This window comes from Eleginops maclovinus, chromosome 21 (assembly GCF_036324505.1).
Source record: "Eleginops maclovinus isolate JMC-PN-2008 ecotype Puerto Natales chromosome 21, JC_Emac_rtc_rv5, whole genome shotgun sequence".
Lineage (NCBI taxonomy): Eukaryota > Metazoa > Chordata > Actinopteri > Perciformes > Eleginopidae > Eleginops > Eleginops maclovinus.
This window is the reverse complement of record NC_086369.1, coordinates 5,922,700-5,942,809: the sequence shown is the minus strand read 5'-3', so window position 1 is coordinate 5,942,809 and position 20,110 is coordinate 5,922,700. Positions and strand designations below refer to the sequence as shown.

Here is a 20,110-nt window from a genome sequence, read left to right as displayed (position 1 = left end):
CCCCAGCCACCAGAAGCAAATACAGGCAGAGATGGAAAGACAAGACCAAGGAGCTGAGCTACAGTGCAGAGAGAGCGGACAGGAGAAGGCAAAAGCTCCCAGACCGGAATAAGCTCAGCCTCCACACCACAGAAAGCAAATTCCTCCAGGAGCAAGCTTTGATTTAGAGCCTACTTTTGTACAAAAAAACAAACATTTACAGCTTACAAAGATATCTAAAAGCTGACTTTACAAAAGAAATTCATAGGAAAAAAATATTTGATGAAATGAATTTGATTCATCTTACTCTCTATCACAATTTAAACATCCCATAAATGATTATTACCATATTACACAAACAAGGATCGTTGGATCTCACATTCCAGCTCTGCCAATACATGTTCTGGTTGGTCTCAAGTCAGCCACACAAACAGACCCACACATACACACACACAACAGATTTGGTGAGATGATGATGTTTGATCACAGCGTTAAAAAGGAGTTTTACAATCAGCATGATGAATCAAAACATTTTTCATTAGGTCTCCCCAAATTAAGTTTGATCGATAAGGAGATTGAGTTTCATAAGTGGCACCGGAGCAGACTACATTCATTTCATTCACACTAACAAACACACACACACACACTGTTACAGTAGCAGAGTGTGAAATGTCATTATTTAATTAAAACAGGAGATGGCTGATAATATAGTGAGAAGTTCAGTGCTAGCCGGGGCCTGTGTTGCTGAAGAAAGGCCTTCATAGATGTATTATATTACATTATTGGGCATGAACTACGATTAATTCACCTATTTCATTTGGAAGCACAAAGGGAATCTCTCAAAAGGTGTACATTTGTGTTGTTTATGCATCAAATCAATCTGAAATGATATATGAGCTATTGGAAAGCATTATCAGCAATGACCTCTGGGTGTTTGTAGGCGTTTGGAGGAGGGCGAAAAGCAGAGTTTCGGAGACTGTTGCAGAGTTTGCGGTTAAAACGCAAACTCCACTCCTGAGAAAAACATCCCCCTTGATTTACAGCAAAGGGCAGTCGCTTCATTTACACAATGACCCTGCATGCAATGCCACATCGTTCATAAATACTGGCAGCCCACTCCAAACTGAATGCAACTTGCAGGGTGGTGAGGGCACTCTATGCATACAGTATTAAGTGTGTGCATAGATGCAATGAGCAAGCAAAAAATATATCAATTTAAATACATGAATAGAGATTACTGCCTGTCCTGCACTATTCCTAATGTATAGACTGGATTTCTAAATGTTTGAAAGGAAATCATAGCCTTCCCTATCATATTCAACTGTTTCTTCCCTCCTATTCTCTGTCTTCCTGAAACACACCGAGCCAGTGGTGGGACCCCTTTACCTTTACTTGACTGGAGTTGACCTGGAGCCGACTGTCTTCCAGCGCCTCCATCCTGTTATGGTGCTGAGGGGTGCACATACTCAGCTCTTCCTCTTCCTCCTCCTCCTCCTCATCCTCCTCCTCCTCCTGTGCAGGCTGTGGGGGAGAGTTCATGCTGTCGGGGTTGAAGCCCTGCAGCAGTGCCGCCACAGTCTCGGGTTTGGGCAGCTTGGTGATCTTGAAGTGCTTCTTGTAGTGCGGCGTGTCCTTTCTGATCAGGCGCTGCTTCTCTGCGGGGAAAGCCGGTCTCTCCTCCTCGTCACTCCTCTCGCCGTCTTCCCCGTCCTCCTCCTCGTCGTCATCCAGACCCCGGATCATGGGCTCCTCTGCAAAGTGCACAGTGGGCTGGAGGGAAGAGAAGATTGAGATTTAATTTGATTAGAAGATGACATGTAACAAAAGGTTGTATCATTTTCTAAAAATTCACCTCAATGTACTCCACTTCCATCTCATCCAGCTCGTCCTCATCCTGATGGCCGTGGCCGTCTACAAGGTCCTCCCTATGCGACGTAGCATTGTGTCTCTCTTCGTGGGAGGTGGCCGACAGTGTGCTATTGGACACCTGAGAGTCATGGCTCTGATTGGAGAGGTCACTGAGCCGTTTCTCCTAAATACAAAAGTGAGATTGGGAATTTTGCACAAGACTGACTGATGCCTTCCTACAGCAGAGTGCGATTTTATGTCACAAAATAAGATTAGTGCAAGAAAATGAAGCAATGACGGTCTGCAGGCAGAGTTGACGTGTGAATCCTTATACAGAGTGAGGTGTGTACCTGTGAATCAGGGGACTCTCCATCCCTGGATGTGTAAGCTTCATTCCTCCTCTCCTCAATCACCTTCTTCATCACCTTCAGCTCACTGGGGTGCGGTGTTGCCCTTCGCTGAAGGCCCTGACAAAGAAGAGTTGGTTAAAACACGAATTGACTCCACAAGTATGCCGTAGTAAAGGGGCTGTTACAAAAACTTTAGTCAGTCATAACAGAGATGTAGTATTAAGGCTGGTATCTAGAAAGGCAAAACACGTAAATAATCTGAGCAAAATAGCACGTAAAGAGGATATAAAGTGACACTGTAATGCTGTGTTTCCTCACTCTGCGTTCTGCAGCAGCTTCATCATCCTCCTCCTCTCCCTTGGTCTCCTCCTGGAACTGAATGACTGACACTCGGTTAAGGTTGCTGTCCGTCCAACTGTCGTCCACACTGTTCTGCAGCAAGTTCTCTGTGGAACAAGAGAGGGAGATAGCCGTAGATCAGAGGAGCTGTTCCTGAATATGAGTCTCAGTATCCATATGTCATTTTAGGAGCTATTTCTGGTGAGATTATTCAATATAACATAGACAAAGACTTCTCTATTTACTGCATGTCTAATAAAACAAACTATAATCCAATAAAGACTTCACATTGCGTTTCCTGAGGTCTACTCACCGAGGCTAGGGGAAGGCTGCTGAGGCAGGAGATAGCAGGTCAGCACCTTCTCACCCGTCTGCTCATCATCCTCTGTCTGGAACTTGAGCATTGGCTGTGACTGGTTCTCTGCGAGCCACATGGCCTTCAGGTTGAGGTTTGTCAGGGCAAAAGGCAGGTTTTGTAATCTGGACGAAAGACCGGTTGAGGGATGAGTCACAAACGTTTTAATGGCAGTAAGTACAACGATATGGTCTAAGATATCTGTTTTGGCAATTGCCAAACTCGCACCTTAAATTTAGAGTTGAAGAAACTTTGTAAGTTCATGCATTTATGCTCACAGAGGGAAATAACTGCAGGGATGACCTTCATAACTCTGCAGAAACCTTGCTCCCTCTATAACTTTTTGGAAATTGGCCACCACTGCTCTTTGACAATGATGCATGTGCTTGGAGTTTTCCAATACATTATTTTTCCATAACTTAGCAGCAGAGCTTCAGAAAGACATCCCTACAAGGTTATAGTGTTTGCTCCTGATCACAGTTAAGAAAGCCACAACCGCAGGGTGCTGGTAATGCTGCGATTTTGGCAAAGGCATTTCAACTAAATCTTTGACCTTGGCATGTAAAGCTTCCATGAATCATGTACAGGTCAGGGTTTTAGGAGAGGTTTACCTATTTCCAGCCACATCCAGCACATGCAGCTCAGTGGCATCTGCGAGCTCAGCAGGCAGCTTGCCCAGGCGGTTGTCTCTCAGAGAGAGGACGTTGAGGCTGGCACAGCCGCCCAGCTCTTTGGGCACGTTGCCCAAACGGTTGCGGTCTACATTCAGGTTGGTCAGCTTCTTCAGCTTGCCCAGCGAGCGAGGAAGTGACTTTGAGGGAGGGAGAAGGAAGTCATTAATATTCAGTGCAAATGATCAATGAGGCTTTAATAGCTGTTAAGGTACTAAGGTACTAATGGGCATTTATGCATCCTAACTGCGTCAGTGAGGTTGTTAGTATCTCCTTACCTGTAAAAGGTTCTCTGTTAAGACGAGTTCTGTGAGGTTTTCACACTCTCCTATTGAATCAGTCAGTTGGGTCAGTCTGTTCTGGTCCACTTTGAAGATAGACAGCTGTTTCAGGCAGCCTGGACACAAACACAGCAGCAGTTAAACAAAATGGTATTCACACAGATATTTTTAAATGGATTCATGCTCCGAAAAACTGATAACAGGCCGCAGAGCTTGAGTCACTCCTCACTAGCATTATTCCTCCAGTAGAGGGCAGTGTTGTCATTCAACAAAGCACCGTCTCCACTCACTGTATGCCTGCTTTAAGGATTATTCAAACTACTACTGCCTAATTAGAGCGCAAACATCTGAAATGCGGGGGGTTCTTTGATGTCAACTAATATTGACCTAATTTCTATCTAGCTGTTTGAGCAGCACTTAAAATATTCTCATACAGTATTTGCACAGATGACACATTCATAGGGAGCCATGAGTTTATTAACGGTAGGGATGGTTACTGGGATGAACCTCAACCACCAACTTTTTTTCCCCGTGTGTTTTCTAACCTATGCTGTCTGGGACGTCCTCCAGCTGGTTCTGTGTGAGCAGCAGGTCAGTGAGAGCCAGGAGGCCGTTCAGCTCCGAGGGCAGCTCCTCCAGACGATTCTCTGACACATCCAGACACACCAGTCTCCGGAGGTTCCCCAGCTCCTGCACACACACACACACACAATAAGTACCACTTACAGAGAGCCACGGACGCCCAACACAACCATTACCTTCACGAAACGAAAACAAAGGGAAGAAACTGGGAGACAACTGCATATGTGGACAGCAGTTTCATTTATAAAAAAATGATATTTAATTATAAAACCCATTTCTTTGAAGCTGTACTTACCGGTGGTAATGAGGACAACTGGTTGCGGTCCAGCCAAAGCTCCCTAAGGTTGGGGAGAGCACCTAGGGTGTCCGGCTAGGAGATGAATCATAGCAGAGAGGAGGAGGAGGAGGAGGAGGAGGGAGGACATTGGGGCAGTTTATTATATTTGGTAAAGTGCCAGGGGCTGCATGATTTCATAAACGCACGCCAGAGTTAGTGAATCTGAAAACTGTTTTGATGGTTCAGGACACAGCAAACAGAAATCATGTGCCCTAAACACACATGCACTTTGTAGATGCATTTCGTGATTAAAGTTCAAGGTCAATTACAGTAAAACATTCAATTTATTTACAATCCTAGGATCTGTCGGTTCTAGAGTATCCTCAAATTGAAGTATCGAGTGGCTTATGGAAGGCAACCTTTCATCATAGTTGTGGAGTATTTGCTCAGCCTCCGCCCTTGTCGGGTCATGAGGAATTGTTTACCGTCCCATGAGACGTGGTGGGCGTTTCCCAGACTTAAAGCAGCGCTCACTATGAGGTATATGCAGGCAGGGCCTCAGGTCTAACAGACCGGCTCTGCTGCGTTTGGTGAGGTAATCATGCTGTTTGGATTGTAATTATTGTGGTGCGAGTCTGAGGAGGGATGGCTTTTGTGATACATGTCAGTCTGAGAGTGCTGCACTAGCAACGTGAAATACATGTGTGCTGTTAGAGCACTGAGAAGAAGAACTAAGATTAAAAAAAGTGGATTGTGAGTCTTTACTTACCAAAACTTCCAGTTCATTGCTGCCCAGGTCCAGCTGTTCCAGTTTAACCAGGAAGGAGAGGGACCTGAATACACACAAAATAGCACTTACATTAGGTCGCACTGATATATGGCCTGAAAGAACAAAGAGCAGGGCTTTGTTACTATGACGACATACCACACATTCGCACGTAAAGACATATGTAAAGAATGTGGCTGCAGGTAACTTATCATTTATGTCATGTACAGTAGGCGTTTTCTCAGACTACTTTGTATGTAGGTGAGAAGTTCTTATAAAAAGGAAACAAGTAGAAGTAGAAAGGAGAATCAGGGTGGACAACTCTTCATGTATTTGAGGTTTATTGTCCAGTCAACAGGCACTAGGTGGTGGGAAATTAGATAAGAGTTGAGTCCTGCATGTGTACTCTACAGAAGGGGGAGATGGGGGAGATGCGGGAGATGACACTTACGTGGGCAGCGACTTCAGCTGGTTGTCTCTGAGCTCCAACGTCACCAGGTTGGCCAAGCTGTAAAAAGGAGGAGTGGCAGTGAAAAGGAGGCGGGTCAAAGAGAGAGAGAGAGGGGGTAGGAGTTGGCAGGTGGCGAGAGGGGAGGGTGGGGGGGTGAGAGAGAGGGGAGAGGCAGGTTGGTTAGTCAGATGGCAGGTCTGTTGGAGCGGGCTGCCTGGCATGGTGAGGGTCTCCTCCATCTGGCTATGCACAGCAGTGGCCAAGGGCCCAGAGAGGGGCTGCCTCACAGCCCACTGGGCAGCAGAACTACGCTCCTCTCGAAGCTGCTCAGTTTCTGAATGATCAAGGATCTGACTGAGCTCTCCGTCTGTCCACAGTGTGATATCTCGATTACAGAGCTTTACAATTTGGCAAAGATTGTAATCCTAACGTTTCTCAAGTAGAAGAATTCACAACTGAATATCCGTATTCGACGAATTCTCTCATTTTGCATAATATGTAATATTGTAAGTTGAGTAAGTGTTTTATTTTCCTTGTTTCAAAAGCTGGGGTAAAATTAAAAATATATTTATTTTATTGAGCACACAGTTATTTTAATGTCTTGTCTGCTTAGTCTTCCACATGACTGATGATTATTTATCAGAATCCTCATTGTTTCAAATATTTTGTGAAAGGAATAAATAGTCAACCATACAATCTCTTTTTTTGGGTCTACTAACGATTTTTTGGGGGATAAATGAATTGATTGCTTTATTCCATTCAAATAACTTATCACTTAAGTGTAAGACGCCTTTATTAATTAAGATTTGGGGCAGAAAAGCAAAATTCTACAAAACAAAAAGGTTGTTTACGGTGATTATGGGCACAGTTAATACAATTTAGATATGAAAACTCTTCAAAAAATCTACTTTAATCGATTTTGCTTGAGTACATACTTTCCAACGTCGTTGGGCAATGTCTGCAAGGACACGTCGTTGAGTGCCAAGTGAGCCAGCGTTCGCAGTTGAGTGAAACCATCCGGCAATCTGAAGGGGGGGAAAATAGTGGAGAGAGAATTTTAGGGTTCTGTACAGCACATGGGATCACTTGACTCACAACTATTAACCCTATACATACTCCCATCTGTTCAAGCACTCAGCATCAACGCTTTATTCCAGCCTTTCTATAGGAGGAAGTTAAAAGGTTTAATACCAAGACATCACGGATGAAGGATGTGGAAAGAAGTGCAATCAGAGAGCGGGGCAACAGCGACCAAATAAAAACATATCTTAGGAGTATTCAGGTTACAAGTACGTGAATTTCAGTTTCAAATCACTGTACAGCAGACGCTCAATATCATTCACTGCACATTAAAAAGAAGAAAGAGCAACCAGAGCACATAAATGACACTTAATCCGGCTTTGTTTCATTTTTCAAAGCCATAGCAAACATCCCATTTGCTCACAGGAGTGATGGATGGAGAGGCTGGCTGTTACCTGGAGAGGGGGTTTCCGCTGAAGTCGGCGATCTCCAAGGCCCTGCAAAACTTAATGCTCTCGGGGATCTCAGGAATGTCTGCAGGAGAAAAAGAGGAGGTGTGTGTGAGGGGGGAGACCATCAGTGGACACACAGATTGAGTGAGGGGGGGGGGGCATATTCTATAGAGGGAATCATTTTAAGGTTCTTGTAATATCAACCAGACGGCTACGAGCGGGGAAGTGAGAGAAAGAAGGGGAAATTGAGAGGTGGGGTTGTACTACGAAGGACAGCAGGAAAACACCCTATTGTATCTGCATTTTCATACCATGAAATTGGAGAGTAACCACACATTTGGAGCTGTCATTATTAGGATAACTGGAGCCCTGTCTCTGTAAATCAAGCTGTTACTTCAGAGCTTTTGTCTTTACAGAGTGGTGTTCCTATGCATGGTAAAGTACAGGAATAAAAAAGGGGGTGAAACCTATTTAGACGTGCTGGGTGATGGTAAGGCTTCTTTGATTATAGGGCTGTTCCTCAGTTTTGCAACCGTTCTGTTCAACCTCAATTTCAAACCAAGAAAAATATTGCTTCCAAGGGAACACACGTCTACTGTCCTTCAGCTGAAAAACACCTCATTCAGCTTAGTGATCTCAAATCACAAAAGCAATAATCTTCTTTATGATCATAACTGACAGCACTTTACCCCCTTATAAAGATCTAGGCTGAGCAAAGACCCTCGATCCGATGGAACTCGGTAGATAACTGCATGTTGAGAAATCCCTACTGAGTCAGGCAGCCTCATCTGGCTCAGCGCGGTCCTGCGGCAGGAGCCGGCAGCAGCCAGCAGACAGATGGGAAAGGCCCTCACAGGCCACTGCACACAGCTCCCAGCGCAGATGATGCAGTGTGTTGCACAGCAGATGTCTCTCACCTACCATTCTGCCTCGGAGAATCTGGGTGCAGCATGCAAGGACACTGAGAGGGCAAGATGTGTATGCCTGAGAGTGTGTGTTTGTGTGTGGTTACAGCTGAGAAATGAAATAGCTGCCCAAAGTTAAATGAGTTTCACCCCTTGCTCAGGGAAAAAGCATGCTGATTTTTTGGTTTGCATGCGTTATAGGAATATTTAGGGGCATGGATATTCAGGTATGAGTGTGTCAGTTGTGCCCGGGGGTAAACTGAATAATCTGGCAGTTTGTATGTATCCAGCTAGCAGAGTCACTTTTTAAATCTTTGTTGTTTGGTGATTTTGGGGGTGGTCTAGACAGGTCTTTACAGCCATTGTGTGTTAATTGGGCGGTCTAACACGCCGGGATTGTAGAGAAACACACACAGTAACTTGTGAATGTTGTGTGTACCATTTCTGGAGATGTCAAGCTCCACCAGCTGCATGAAGTTGGCCACCTCGGGAGGGAGTCTCTGGATCTCATTGTCACTGAGGCCGAGCTTCCGTAGGTTCAGTAGTCGGAAGAAAGGCTGTGGAGACACATACAAACATGTCAATCAAAACAGAACTTTGAAAGAAAATGTCTTTCGATTCCCGCCGTAATGGTTTCTTTTTAAACTGATCAAGAGCAAGTGTGACGGCAGACTTTAAAATGGTATGTTAGGATTACTGTTATTAGCGTTCTCAATGCCGCTTACATTTCTGTCTGGCTGGGAACTGAAAACATTCTGTACATTCAAATGAGGGCCATTTCCGGGACTGGTTTCTAAAAAAATTAAAAAAACATTCCATCGTCGTATTCCCAAAAACTCTTCCTCACCATGGCAACGCCAACCAAACAAAGCGTCTTTGGATGGGAGAGCTGAGAAGAGTGCTGCTGCTGTGGCCGTGCCAAGTGCCTTCACAAGAGGCTGCTTGTTGGACGGGACAGCGTTCAGAAGCATTCCTCCGCCAGCAGCGCTGTGTGTGTCTCCGTGTGTGTTTGTGTGTATCATCTGCCGTGAAGACGGACAGACAAGACAGGCTGGCGGGGAACAGCAGGAGTAACTATGCAGTGATCAACCCCCTCATTCAGGCCCTGGTTGCGCAGCCCACAGAGGACCCACTGTCTGCCCGGTCCACTCAGACTCTTGGGAAACTCGCTGACTTGCACTTTCTGGGGTAGGAATTTGTGTAAACTCATTATTCAGGGATGCTTTCTGACATAGGGGGCACACATTTCTGCGAGCTTGGAGCCTAAACCCTAATTCCAATTAAATCTGGTCAAACACAACGATTGTGTGTCAGCGCCACAGATTAATATACTGATTTGAAAAATGTCCTTCGTGATTGAGATTTTAATTTTGCAAATGTAGAACTGCTACTTTACGTTTCCAAACTATATGAGGTAAATCAGAAAGCACAACACTTTTGATGGCTATTGTCAGCCTTGTTCTTGACAGCAGTGTGAAAACACGCATACACACATTCCTGTCAGCGCAACACGCTGGGAGACAGCTCCTCAATCACGCTGACAAAGAAGAATGCTACAGCTCCTCGATGACAGACAGCTCATGCTCTTAACGAGGCATGTGCATTGTGTTTGGAAGGGGAGTGTTGGAGCTACATCAGCATGTTTGTTTTTTTCTTTTTTCGAGCAACTGTCTGAAGTTTGCTGGAAGTGCAAGACGGAGCTTGTTAGTACTTTCCCAACACTTCCCCACCTGGCAAGCATAAAGGATGGGACAGAAGTAGAGAGAGACGGAGGGCGTTTGCTCACTGAGGAGCAGGTGACAGGTATCAGGTGACAGGAACAGGAAACAGGAGATGCCATGTGACCGGGGCCAAGCCCAGATGTGAACGGCCCCCAGGAGGGGAGGTGATGCAGGCAGAACAGGTGACACTCGGGAGCCTCTCGGGAAAGTGTAGAAAAACACACCAAACAACTCGAACACACCTCATGTTAACTTCCCATGGTGAGGCAGTACTCTCTTAACAAAGCATGACAGCCTTATTAACGTAATACACATTCACACAATCTTAATTTCAAGCTAAACCAATAACTTAAAGAGTTAGTGCATCAGTGAAATCCTATCCTTTCTTGATAGCGCCCAAAGCTCGATCAGTAGAGACGGGAACGCAAATATGATCAAACCTGAAAACAAGTGCTTATGAACACTCTGAGTGGCCGCTCACACACACGCTGCACAACAGACAACTGTGATGCTGTAAACAAACGGGCTGCACATGGAATAAATCCGTTCTTTGGTGCAAGCGTCCCAACACTTTACTACTAATTCCATCGATGTGAACTGGATTTCAAGTCCCTGCCGTTTCCCACTGACTGATGTACTTTCAAATGAAACAATGGAGCCCCGGCAGTGTTATACGGGCCAATGGGTCAGTTGGAATAACAAGTGGGAGCTCTGGGATTTAGTGTCCAGCCACCGTCTTTTCATTGTATCAGAGAGCAGCAACGGTCTACCCAGTGACTCCGTTTTTACAGGACTGTGTGTGTGTGTGTGTGAGTAACCATTTATAGAGCGAGGCAGCACGTCGGTTAGAAGTGGCGTGCTACATTTCCTTTCAACTTCGGAACTGGGATGGTTTAATTAAAGGCCTTGTGAGAGCTGTTTGCTTAAGGGAGGGAGGATGTAGTAGTGTGGAACAGTAGGGAGTGAGAGGGGGAGTAGATTAATGATAGCCACGTCAGCAGAGGGCAGTGTGGGGTCTCGAGAGCACAGCGCAGCAGTCACTACAGCCAATTCACAAACTAACAGTTTTGCTCATTTGTTTTGCTCATCTGCGTAACATCCACAACGTGCCCAACTCAAGCTAGTGTCAAGCTTCCGTGGTGTGGTACTTGTATGAGATATCCCCCGTTATTGAAAAAGTTAAGGAAGCCGTTTGACCCATGGGCAACCCATGAGAAAGAGAGCAGTGTGTGTGTGTGTGTGTGTGTGTGTGTGTGTGTGTGTGTGTGTGTGTGTGTGTGTGTGTGTGTGTGTGTGTGCGCGATGAGAGAGACAGGGAGGCCTTGCTGCACACACACTGCACTTCAGTGAGCGTGTGCGCCGCATTGCAAAACGCTCTGCTTTGTCTCATCTGCTTAGCTTCCACTCAGGCCGTGTTACTGTGCCACAGGATGTGTGTTTTATGTGTGTGTGTGCATTTTGCAGACATCCACAGGAGAGAGGATCCTGTGCTGTAGGTCTGTAAGTCAGCACACACCCACACCACTGTTTACAGAGTCTTAGTTTGACTTTGGTTCAGGTTGCCAGGAACTCTGGTTTTCAGCACTAGGACTCCGCATGTGTGTGTCGGTGGGGGGTGGGGGGTGGGGGGGAAGCAGTATGTTAACGTTCATATTTGTGTGTTCATGCGTATTAGCAGCGGTGGGTGTTTGTTTAGGAGTGTTTATGGGTGTGTTTATGTGCTCCTGAAGAGACTGTAAATTCACAGGGTGGAATGTTAATGTTTTGGACCTCACAACACTCCAGAGAACCCAATTCAAATATGACCACATATCAAAGAAGCATGTCAGTGACACATGTGAGTTAACTGTGTGAGTAATGTCCCACTGTACGTGCAGTGAGCCTCAGCCAGAACTCGACAGAGGCTGCAGTGTTCCAGTCAAGTGACTCCATTTAGCTTACGGTTTCCCTCCAATCATTAGACTACAGAGAGAGCGCTCCTACTCCTACTGCCCCGCACACACAGCCACACAGCCACACACACACTAGATCCAACCTCCCTCTTCGGAGCACATTTCGTGTGCAGGAGACCGTAAAGTCACCCCAGATTTACAAATCTGTTTGTCATTAACCTATCATTTGTCTATACTAGCAGTGTTTGCTAGTGTTACTGCAGAGACAGTGGAGCACAGTGTTGGAATTCTGTTAAACAAAAATGAAGAAGAACTTAACGGACGTGGCCAGGTCTCAGCTTGCCTACGGAGAGATTTGATCAATGGACCCACTGATCTCCAAATTCGCTGGGAATGAGGCAAGTCGAGTGACTTAGCATCACCAATCCTCTCTCGCCTATTCTGTCTAATTGTACTCCAACATGCTTCCTTCTCTATAACTCAAAGTCCTTTTCACACATTCCCCAGCTTCTTAATCTTGTGCCAAATCTGCCCGCTGCCCTAGTCCGCATGTTCCCACTCTTCCCAATATGAATTCCCTCACAGTGCACACAAACCGCACACACACACTACTGGGGTGAGGGGCTGAAAGGGAGGGGAGGGGAGGGGGAGAGCACATGCTTTTGTGCTGGCCTGGACTCATTCGGTGTCCGGGGGAAATAAAAAAATAAAAAGCCAAGAGGATTTGGTTGACTGAGTAGCTTGCTCTCAAATGGCGAGCCTCATTACTGCACACTCGGCTCTATAGATAGCCACGGTCAGTGATGTGGAATAAACTCAGGAGGTGAGCACACACACACACACACACACAAGCTCTGCATTCACACTTTACTCAAACTTCTTCAGCGCACCGTTGTAAATGCAAACGCACAAGCACCAGCAAGTATTGCTTCTCGGTCATCTCACGACCCCCTCCCCCTTAAGTTGGAGACAAAAAGTTCCCAAAACTTCCACACATGAATGACACCCCAACTGGTCCTCTTCCCCTCCCTCCTCCCCTGTGCTCCACTTCTCTGCGTTCCCTCCATTTTCCTTGGCAGAGGGACAAAGGCCATGCAGCCAAGTCTCAGGCCAGCTCTACATACCCCCCCCCCCCCCCCTGCTGCCCAGCCAGGGGATTCCTCCATTGTCTGACAGGACACCACAGAGAAGAGAGAGAGGGCTGGAACTGGAAGGATGGAGACTTGAAAGAGGAATGTTGCAAAAGGATAACAAAGGGAAGGAATGACTAAGAAGGATAGAGAAGGAGAGTGGGGAGAGCAGTGCAGAGAAGAAAAGGGTGTGCAGGAGAAGAGAAAGGGGTGAGGGTGGATTATTAATGAGGAATAGAGGGCAAACAATGGATTCCCACAGTGATCTGGACACTAATGGGAAGGGAGACTTCACCCACTGACCGACAAATCATCAGCGGACTACACTCACTGCTCCTTTCTATTGAAGATGAATCATTTCATTTATTCATCCAAACCAAAAGAACGACTGTCAATAAAGTGGTTAAGTTCAGTCCATTGTCGTTCACAGGCAGTGTACAGTACAATACTCCCATTGGCCTCATCATAAACCCATACAAAAGGTCAACAATGCAGCTCACCACCTGCCCAAAATTAGAAAAACCTACACACCACTTCCTCTGCCCTCGTCCACTGTCTCCCACACACTCAGTTGTTTGCAGCTCAGTGCATTTGTGAGAAAGCAACAAGCAGGACAGGAACAGCCGAAGCATTAACACACACTAGGTGCCGATCCGTCGCTGCATTCTATTAGAACATGAACGATCTATGCAGTGCGGGGGTCTGTCTCTGTAGGAGCCGTGTAATTAGGTTTGTGTGCTATTGTAAAACACGGTGCCTATGTGCGCTAGTGTTTGTGTTTCACTTAAGTGGCACTTTCAGCCGTGACTTCCCTTATCCGGCTCCGGGCCCTGCAGAGGCCACACAGAGAGAAGGGGTGTGGTGGAGGCGGTGGCATGACTGACAGCGTAGCTAACTCCCGTCAAGATACACCTGTCCCGGTGACTTTGATCTGTGCCGAGGAAACGCAGCCCGGCTGAAGCCAGCTGATGTCTGAAGCTGCCACGCCTAAACATTAGCAGCTTTACACTACGGTAGCCAGATCCGGCTCAGACAAGAACACATACAAGAGATAACCACAAATATAAAACATTTTGGTAGCACTTCTGCCCTGGAAAGATTTACATGAGGCAAATAATGTGATGGTAATGAAAAAAGGCTTGATGACACCTTTGAAAAACCAATTTCATTCAGGTGGATGTCTGTTTGAACAGGTAATCCAAGCTATAGCTCATAACGGTGTATGCATGTTGAGTCTATGTGTTTTGCCTACGAGGGAAAGCAGTCGTTTATGTTTTGCAGCAGTATTAATGAACTCTAATGTTGTGCATAGCCGAGTATGGGCACCGCCTTCAATGAGCATTCCCACTAATGCACTGGTAGAACCGAACCTGGGGCCACTATTAGTTATGAACACGCTGGCGTTACATAAACAGAACTCCCTCTTGTTCTGGCTGCCCTCTGGACATCCTGTGCTTTGCTGTGCTGCCATGTTTTCTTAAGTGAGGAAGTCGGGCTAGACTCAACGAGGAGTGGATGGATGCACAGTTTAAAGAGAAAGACGTGCAGGGGGAAAGGGGAAACCCTCTCTTCAGGGCAAAGTGTGGTCGCCGTGAACACGAAGCGACCTCCTGGAGAGACAGTGCGGCCGGATAGTGTTTCCACTAAGCCACTGTGAGTGCCAAAAACTTCTTCTAGGTCAACATGGTTAATAAACAACCACAGTGACAACAAGGGCTTTTCCCCCTATGGCTCATGGGAATGAGTTCTGTGGAGTGGACACAAAGCTATTATGTTTCAGTGGATCCCAAACGAATCCAGCCAAATGTGCATCCTGGAATGTGTCGCTTATAGAGTCCTATTTGTCAGCTGTAGATGTCAACGCGCACTGTGGAGTAAATAGAAAGCCTATATCGCCCATGTTGTTTCAGAGGGCTGACGGATTGATGGAGAGGGAACAGGTGGACATGGCATTTGTGTGGCTATCCACTCACAGAAATACACCTCTAAAGATTACGTGCACTGAAAAATGCATACCTTCTCACCTTATTGCTATTTTAGGGACTAAAGAACGGGAGTCTTGGTGAGTTACATTACACATGAAGAACAATACAAAAGGACATGCTCTTGTTTATGTTTTGTGTGATGCTTTGTGCGGTAAAGCGATTTTTATAAATAGATGAGTAATCCCTCTGCGGTTACCGTGTTGGTGGGCTAATCACTGCTTTGGTTACTAAAACTGTCACACTGATAGAAAAGCTCACACCTCCAGCCCTGGTACAACATGTCCGCTCAACTTGTCAACAGCGCCACACAGAACGAGAGAGAGGAAGAGAGCGCAGATTTGCAATCCAAACAATATTCAAAGCAGCGGCCAGGAGGAAGCCTTAAACTCGTGTTCTTCAGAGCAGCAACTGCCGGCAGAGTGGTTCCCTTTCAGGTGTTGTAAAGCCGAGGTTTCGTCTGGCTACAACAATCTGAAGAGTAAAGCTCAAAACCTAAATAGATAGTTATTGACAACATCGTACTTCTACAATAGAGGAAGCAGAACAAACATGGGAAACAACAATGTTTCAACACATTAATGAGGGAAAAGCAAACTTCCCCAATTCAAATGTTACCATTTCGTTGAACTGGCCTTGGGATTCTCCATCAACGCTCTGAAACTGCAGAGGAGGCCCTCCCCCTCCACCTCGGCCCCTCTCTGTCCCCGGACCTCATCACATGCTCTCCCATTCTCTGTCTGTGTTCCCACAAACATGACACAAAACCCGAGGCCCTATTGTTTACAGTCCACAGAGGACGTTTGGCTCTTTCCTGGATGGGCTGGATCCTGTATGTGCAGCCTGTCTGCCAGCTCTCCGTTTGTCCCAAAGTGAGTCACTGCAGGGAGGGGGGGGCGGCCAGCATGGCAACCATTGCCTCTGGGATTGCACTGCCACAGCTTTGTATACAAGTAATTTGCAGGCTAGTTAGCACATTACATAATCAAACACATCGGGAGCAGCAAGAGGTGGCTCGGAGCATCTTGATTTAGTATAAATAGGGCACTCAACAGGAGGATATGCATGGAGTCGTATCTTTTACTACAGGGACGAGTGAAAACACCTTAAATGACTAACAGCATGCGTGTTGTTCAGCCTCGGGACAATTATTGTATTGTATGTGACCAGTTTGTGCCCTCCCTCACAGGATCATGTGGCTCAGTATCTTTCCTCTTCCAGAAGCAGTCTCAGCATTTTCCCTCTTGCAGCAGGCTAGCACACAGGTCTCTGTCTTTAGATTTCTCTCTCAGGAATGTTGGGAAACTGGCATGGGAATGAATAGCTTTGGAATGTTCATTTCCACGTCCAATACCATGCTAGCAATTTGTCGACCTAGGCCGAGCACGCTGTTATTTTAAAGGATCAAGATAGCTCTCGAACAACGACGGAGTAATGTCGCAGAGATTAGTGTGCGGGTGTCACACTAACAGAAATAAAGCAGTCCATATCAATGCCAGTGAAATTCCATGATTTTCCATAAACAACAACAAAACAATGAAACCAGGGTACTCCGATATACACTACTTCATTACCGTTTGAATGTGGTTTTTGCTAATGTTGCATTATCACCAGGTTATACTGCCATTATTGATGTGGTTGAATCAGCCAATACGTTCAAAATCTGTAACAGAGTTTGCCCTGGGTAAAGCAGTTTTAGGTTCTCTAGACAAACTGACAAAAAAGGTTTAACAGATAAAGAGTCTTACATTTAACTTCATGACTCGATTATGGGCCCGGAAAATTAAAGTGGCCCAAACAGTCAGCCCTGTCCGGCGCCGATATGAGCTGATTTGCCAGGAGCCAACAAATCCAGATAACACAACGTCTTCCACCATCTTACTTTATAGTAATCCACGGACGTATGCAAGGTATCATTTGCTTTCACATTTCTAGAGTTTTGAGTACATATCAGAAAGTGAGCCTATGACACAAATGTTCCGCAAGATCATCACAAAGTCACCTCTATCTAGTCCACCGATCTAGCATCCCGGCCCCTGTTGAAAAATAACTGTTCTACTTTAGTTGTTGCTATGAGGTGTCTCTGCCTTGCAGGTGTAACTTTTTAAAAGCACAAAGTTGGTTCCTCTCTCTGTCGGTTTGGCTCGGGCAGAAGCAAAGGTTGTGGTGTTGCAAGCAGATTCGGGACAGCAATTGTGGGGGCCTCTGTGCACACATGGACGGAGATGGTGTATCTCCCTGACAACACAGGGTAAGCGCATCCCTGCACCACGCAAACTAGTGGCCCCTGGAGATCCATCACCTTGGAGACCAGCATTTGTTCAATGAAGAAGCCAGGGGAAGTAGAAACCTCCCCGGTGACGCTTGACTGGCGTTGAAATGAAAACTTAGCCTCCCTAGATAAGGACACTTTATCTGCTTGAAGATATCTTAACATCTATATAATCACAGACCATAACTGAGATATAATCTGGCAATGTCTGTTATCACGCAATGTACTGTCTTTATAAAGACTGGGCCAAAAGAGCACTCGACACTAGCATGTATGCTTATCTACAACACAAGACAGAAGACAGGGATGCCGTTACTTAGGATTACAAGCACCATTAATATGTCATGGAGACGGTGTGATTACAGAGTGGTCTGCACACCCCTCCTACACGACTTCAGAGGATCAATGCCAGGGAGAACCAAAACACTAGCCCTAAGCTCAGAGGGGAACACATGCTGCTCTGAAACACTGCTGTTCCTCAGGCCCGACGTTACGAACCTGGTTTGTCATCTTAAACTACGAAAAGAACCACACTGTACTTGAGAGACACAGATAGCACATTTTGTACCCAAGCCCATTTCCTTGTCCGACAAAGTATGAGGTGACAGAGTCCAAGCAAACATACATGTGCCGCCTGATCCGCACACGTCCTTGACCCCTGTGACATGTTCCTGTGCTCAAAAGAGCCGTCTGCTGAGTGGCAGCAAAAGTCACACAATGTTCACAGATTACTACCTGTGACAATACATATGCAGTATCCTGTAACCCGTGGCTACCAGAACATACTGCAGTGGGTAGGTAAGGCGTTGGAGTACAGATGAAGGTCAAGGGTGGTAGCAAAGTTATTTAAACACAAACAGCAAACGTGAATTGAGCAGGCTGAAGTATAGATTTGAGGGTACACATTTGCATAACACAGTTGGAGAAAATGCAGTCTGTGTATGATGCAAAAATATGAGCTGTTAGTCCAGAATCATGAGTGGGCTTTTTTTGGCAAGAGCCATAAAGTACATTTAGCTTCAAGTTCTTGATGCTTTTCTCCGTTAACATACACTGATACGTCTGCAATATAATATCAGCCAAACCAATATATCTGACAGGCTGTAATCTGAATGCACTGTAAGTTTACGCCTTAAAATCAATAATCCATTTCCTGCGTCTGCTAAGAGAGCTGAAAGAACCTGACTAAGATCTGACCAAATAGAAATAGAAATAGACAAGCAGTTCGTCTTCTACACTCTTCCAGCTGCGCTCCTTTTTAGTATTCCCATTTGGGTTTTAAATCCCAGAAGTTGATGTGCGATCTTAATTAAGACACTGTTAGACAGAGCGCAGGCTAATATTTAACAATGGGACACTGAAATGAAGCCTAATTAGGTGGAGAAATTCCACTGGAACAAGATGTGCGTATCATGCCTGCTTCAGTGTTTGTCTAACATTAGAGCCTGTGTGTGGGCTTCACCAACAGGAATGTGAAATGAGTAAGTTCAAGTGTGTGTGTGTGTGTGTGAGTGAGTGAGCTCGAGAGAGAGAGGAGTGAGTGTAGCAGTGAGGGCAGGGCAAGCTCCTGGAGATTCCAAGCATGCCTGCATTTCCTCGGATGTCACGTGCCGCAGTCCACACAGAACTGTGTCGGCTAATTTACAAAGAGCACACCTAGCCTTGCATTTTCCCCCAAACGTTTCATATATAAGCAGAACCATTATCAAAAGATAATCAAGTCCCAAATCAATCACATTCATTTGATAAAAACCAGAGTCAAATGTCATATCTTTTATATTCAAGACCACAACCAGAGAAGACAAGCCGCAAACTCAAAAGATCTTCTCTTTTTTAGGAGCCTTAATATGTTCGATTCCAAAAAAAATTAAGTACATCCCTGTAGATTTGACTGGCAAATCCAAAATATGAGACTTATACGTGTCAGATGATGCACCTGGAATAGAAAGAAGATTATAAAGCGGCCCGTTGGGACATTAAAGCAAAGAGAATGATCACTAACTGTTGTGGATTGCTGCAATTCCTCACGTTAAAATAACTGACCTTTTCACTCTCAACAGTGACCCAGCTATCAACACTCACTGAGTCACTCATCAGATTGGGCCGAGATGTTGTAAGCATGCCAAAAACAAAGACATCAACACGAGAAACAGAAATGCTTAAGTGCTGAGGCGAAAACATATTCACAAGAAGAGGGAAGTAGAGAATCAGGGCATTCTCACTGCACTGGAGATGAAAAGATGTGCTTGGGGGCCTACTAACAGTCCTGCTGACGTGCACACACACACACGGCTCTCTCCTTTTCTACAGACCTGTTACTGCTTGGTTTGTTATTCCTCGCCGGGATGAGCATGACACATACGTGCGTGTGTGCTGCTTTGTTGTCTCCAAAGAACCCTGCTGTGCTTTGTATTGGTCATTCTCTTGTACTCTCTTAGTCACACACACAAATATTCGCCCATCAGCACCTCCATCGGAAGACTAAAACTGGCACAACACACACATTCAACCCGTGTTGTATTGTGTGTGCCCGATAACCAATTAACCAACCGTGACACGGTAATATTGTTATCCAACAGGTCCCTCAAATCAGAAACAATCCCTTTTTAGACACTGGTGGTCCCGACCCCTTTATATTGTACACATAATACATGGTCTTTTTTATATTTTGAACCAGAAGCATTCATTTATTATATTGACAGAAACCTGCTGCTGATTCACACTCAAGAACTGATAAAGATATCATACCTTACATCAAATCCTCGCGGGGCCAGATTAAATATGATTTCTGTCTTCAAAGCGAGCACTATAACAACCTTTAAAAGACGTCTCACTTG

The 20,110-nt window shown here is 45.6% G+C and overlaps 1 protein-coding gene across 1 annotated transcript in view; it reads right to left on the bottom strand.

The window, feature by feature from the left end:
* scrib (scribble planar cell polarity protein) overlaps positions 1 to 20,110 on the bottom strand; it is a 53,563-nt gene that overhangs the window by 24,883 nt on the left and 8,570 nt on the right. The window contains 14 exon segments of the mRNA XM_063912397.1: positions 1,366 to 1,749; positions 1,832 to 2,011; positions 2,178 to 2,294; positions 2,496 to 2,623; positions 2,830 to 2,996; positions 3,483 to 3,682; positions 3,821 to 3,939; positions 4,369 to 4,513; positions 4,701 to 4,775; positions 5,452 to 5,515; positions 5,900 to 5,956; positions 6,835 to 6,924; positions 7,375 to 7,453; positions 8,716 to 8,833. Coding sequence (XP_063768467.1) covers positions 1,366 to 1,749; positions 1,832 to 2,011; positions 2,178 to 2,294; positions 2,496 to 2,623; positions 2,830 to 2,996; positions 3,483 to 3,682; positions 3,821 to 3,939; positions 4,369 to 4,513; positions 4,701 to 4,775; positions 5,452 to 5,515; positions 5,900 to 5,956; positions 6,835 to 6,924; positions 7,375 to 7,453; positions 8,716 to 8,833 — 1,923 coding nt within the window.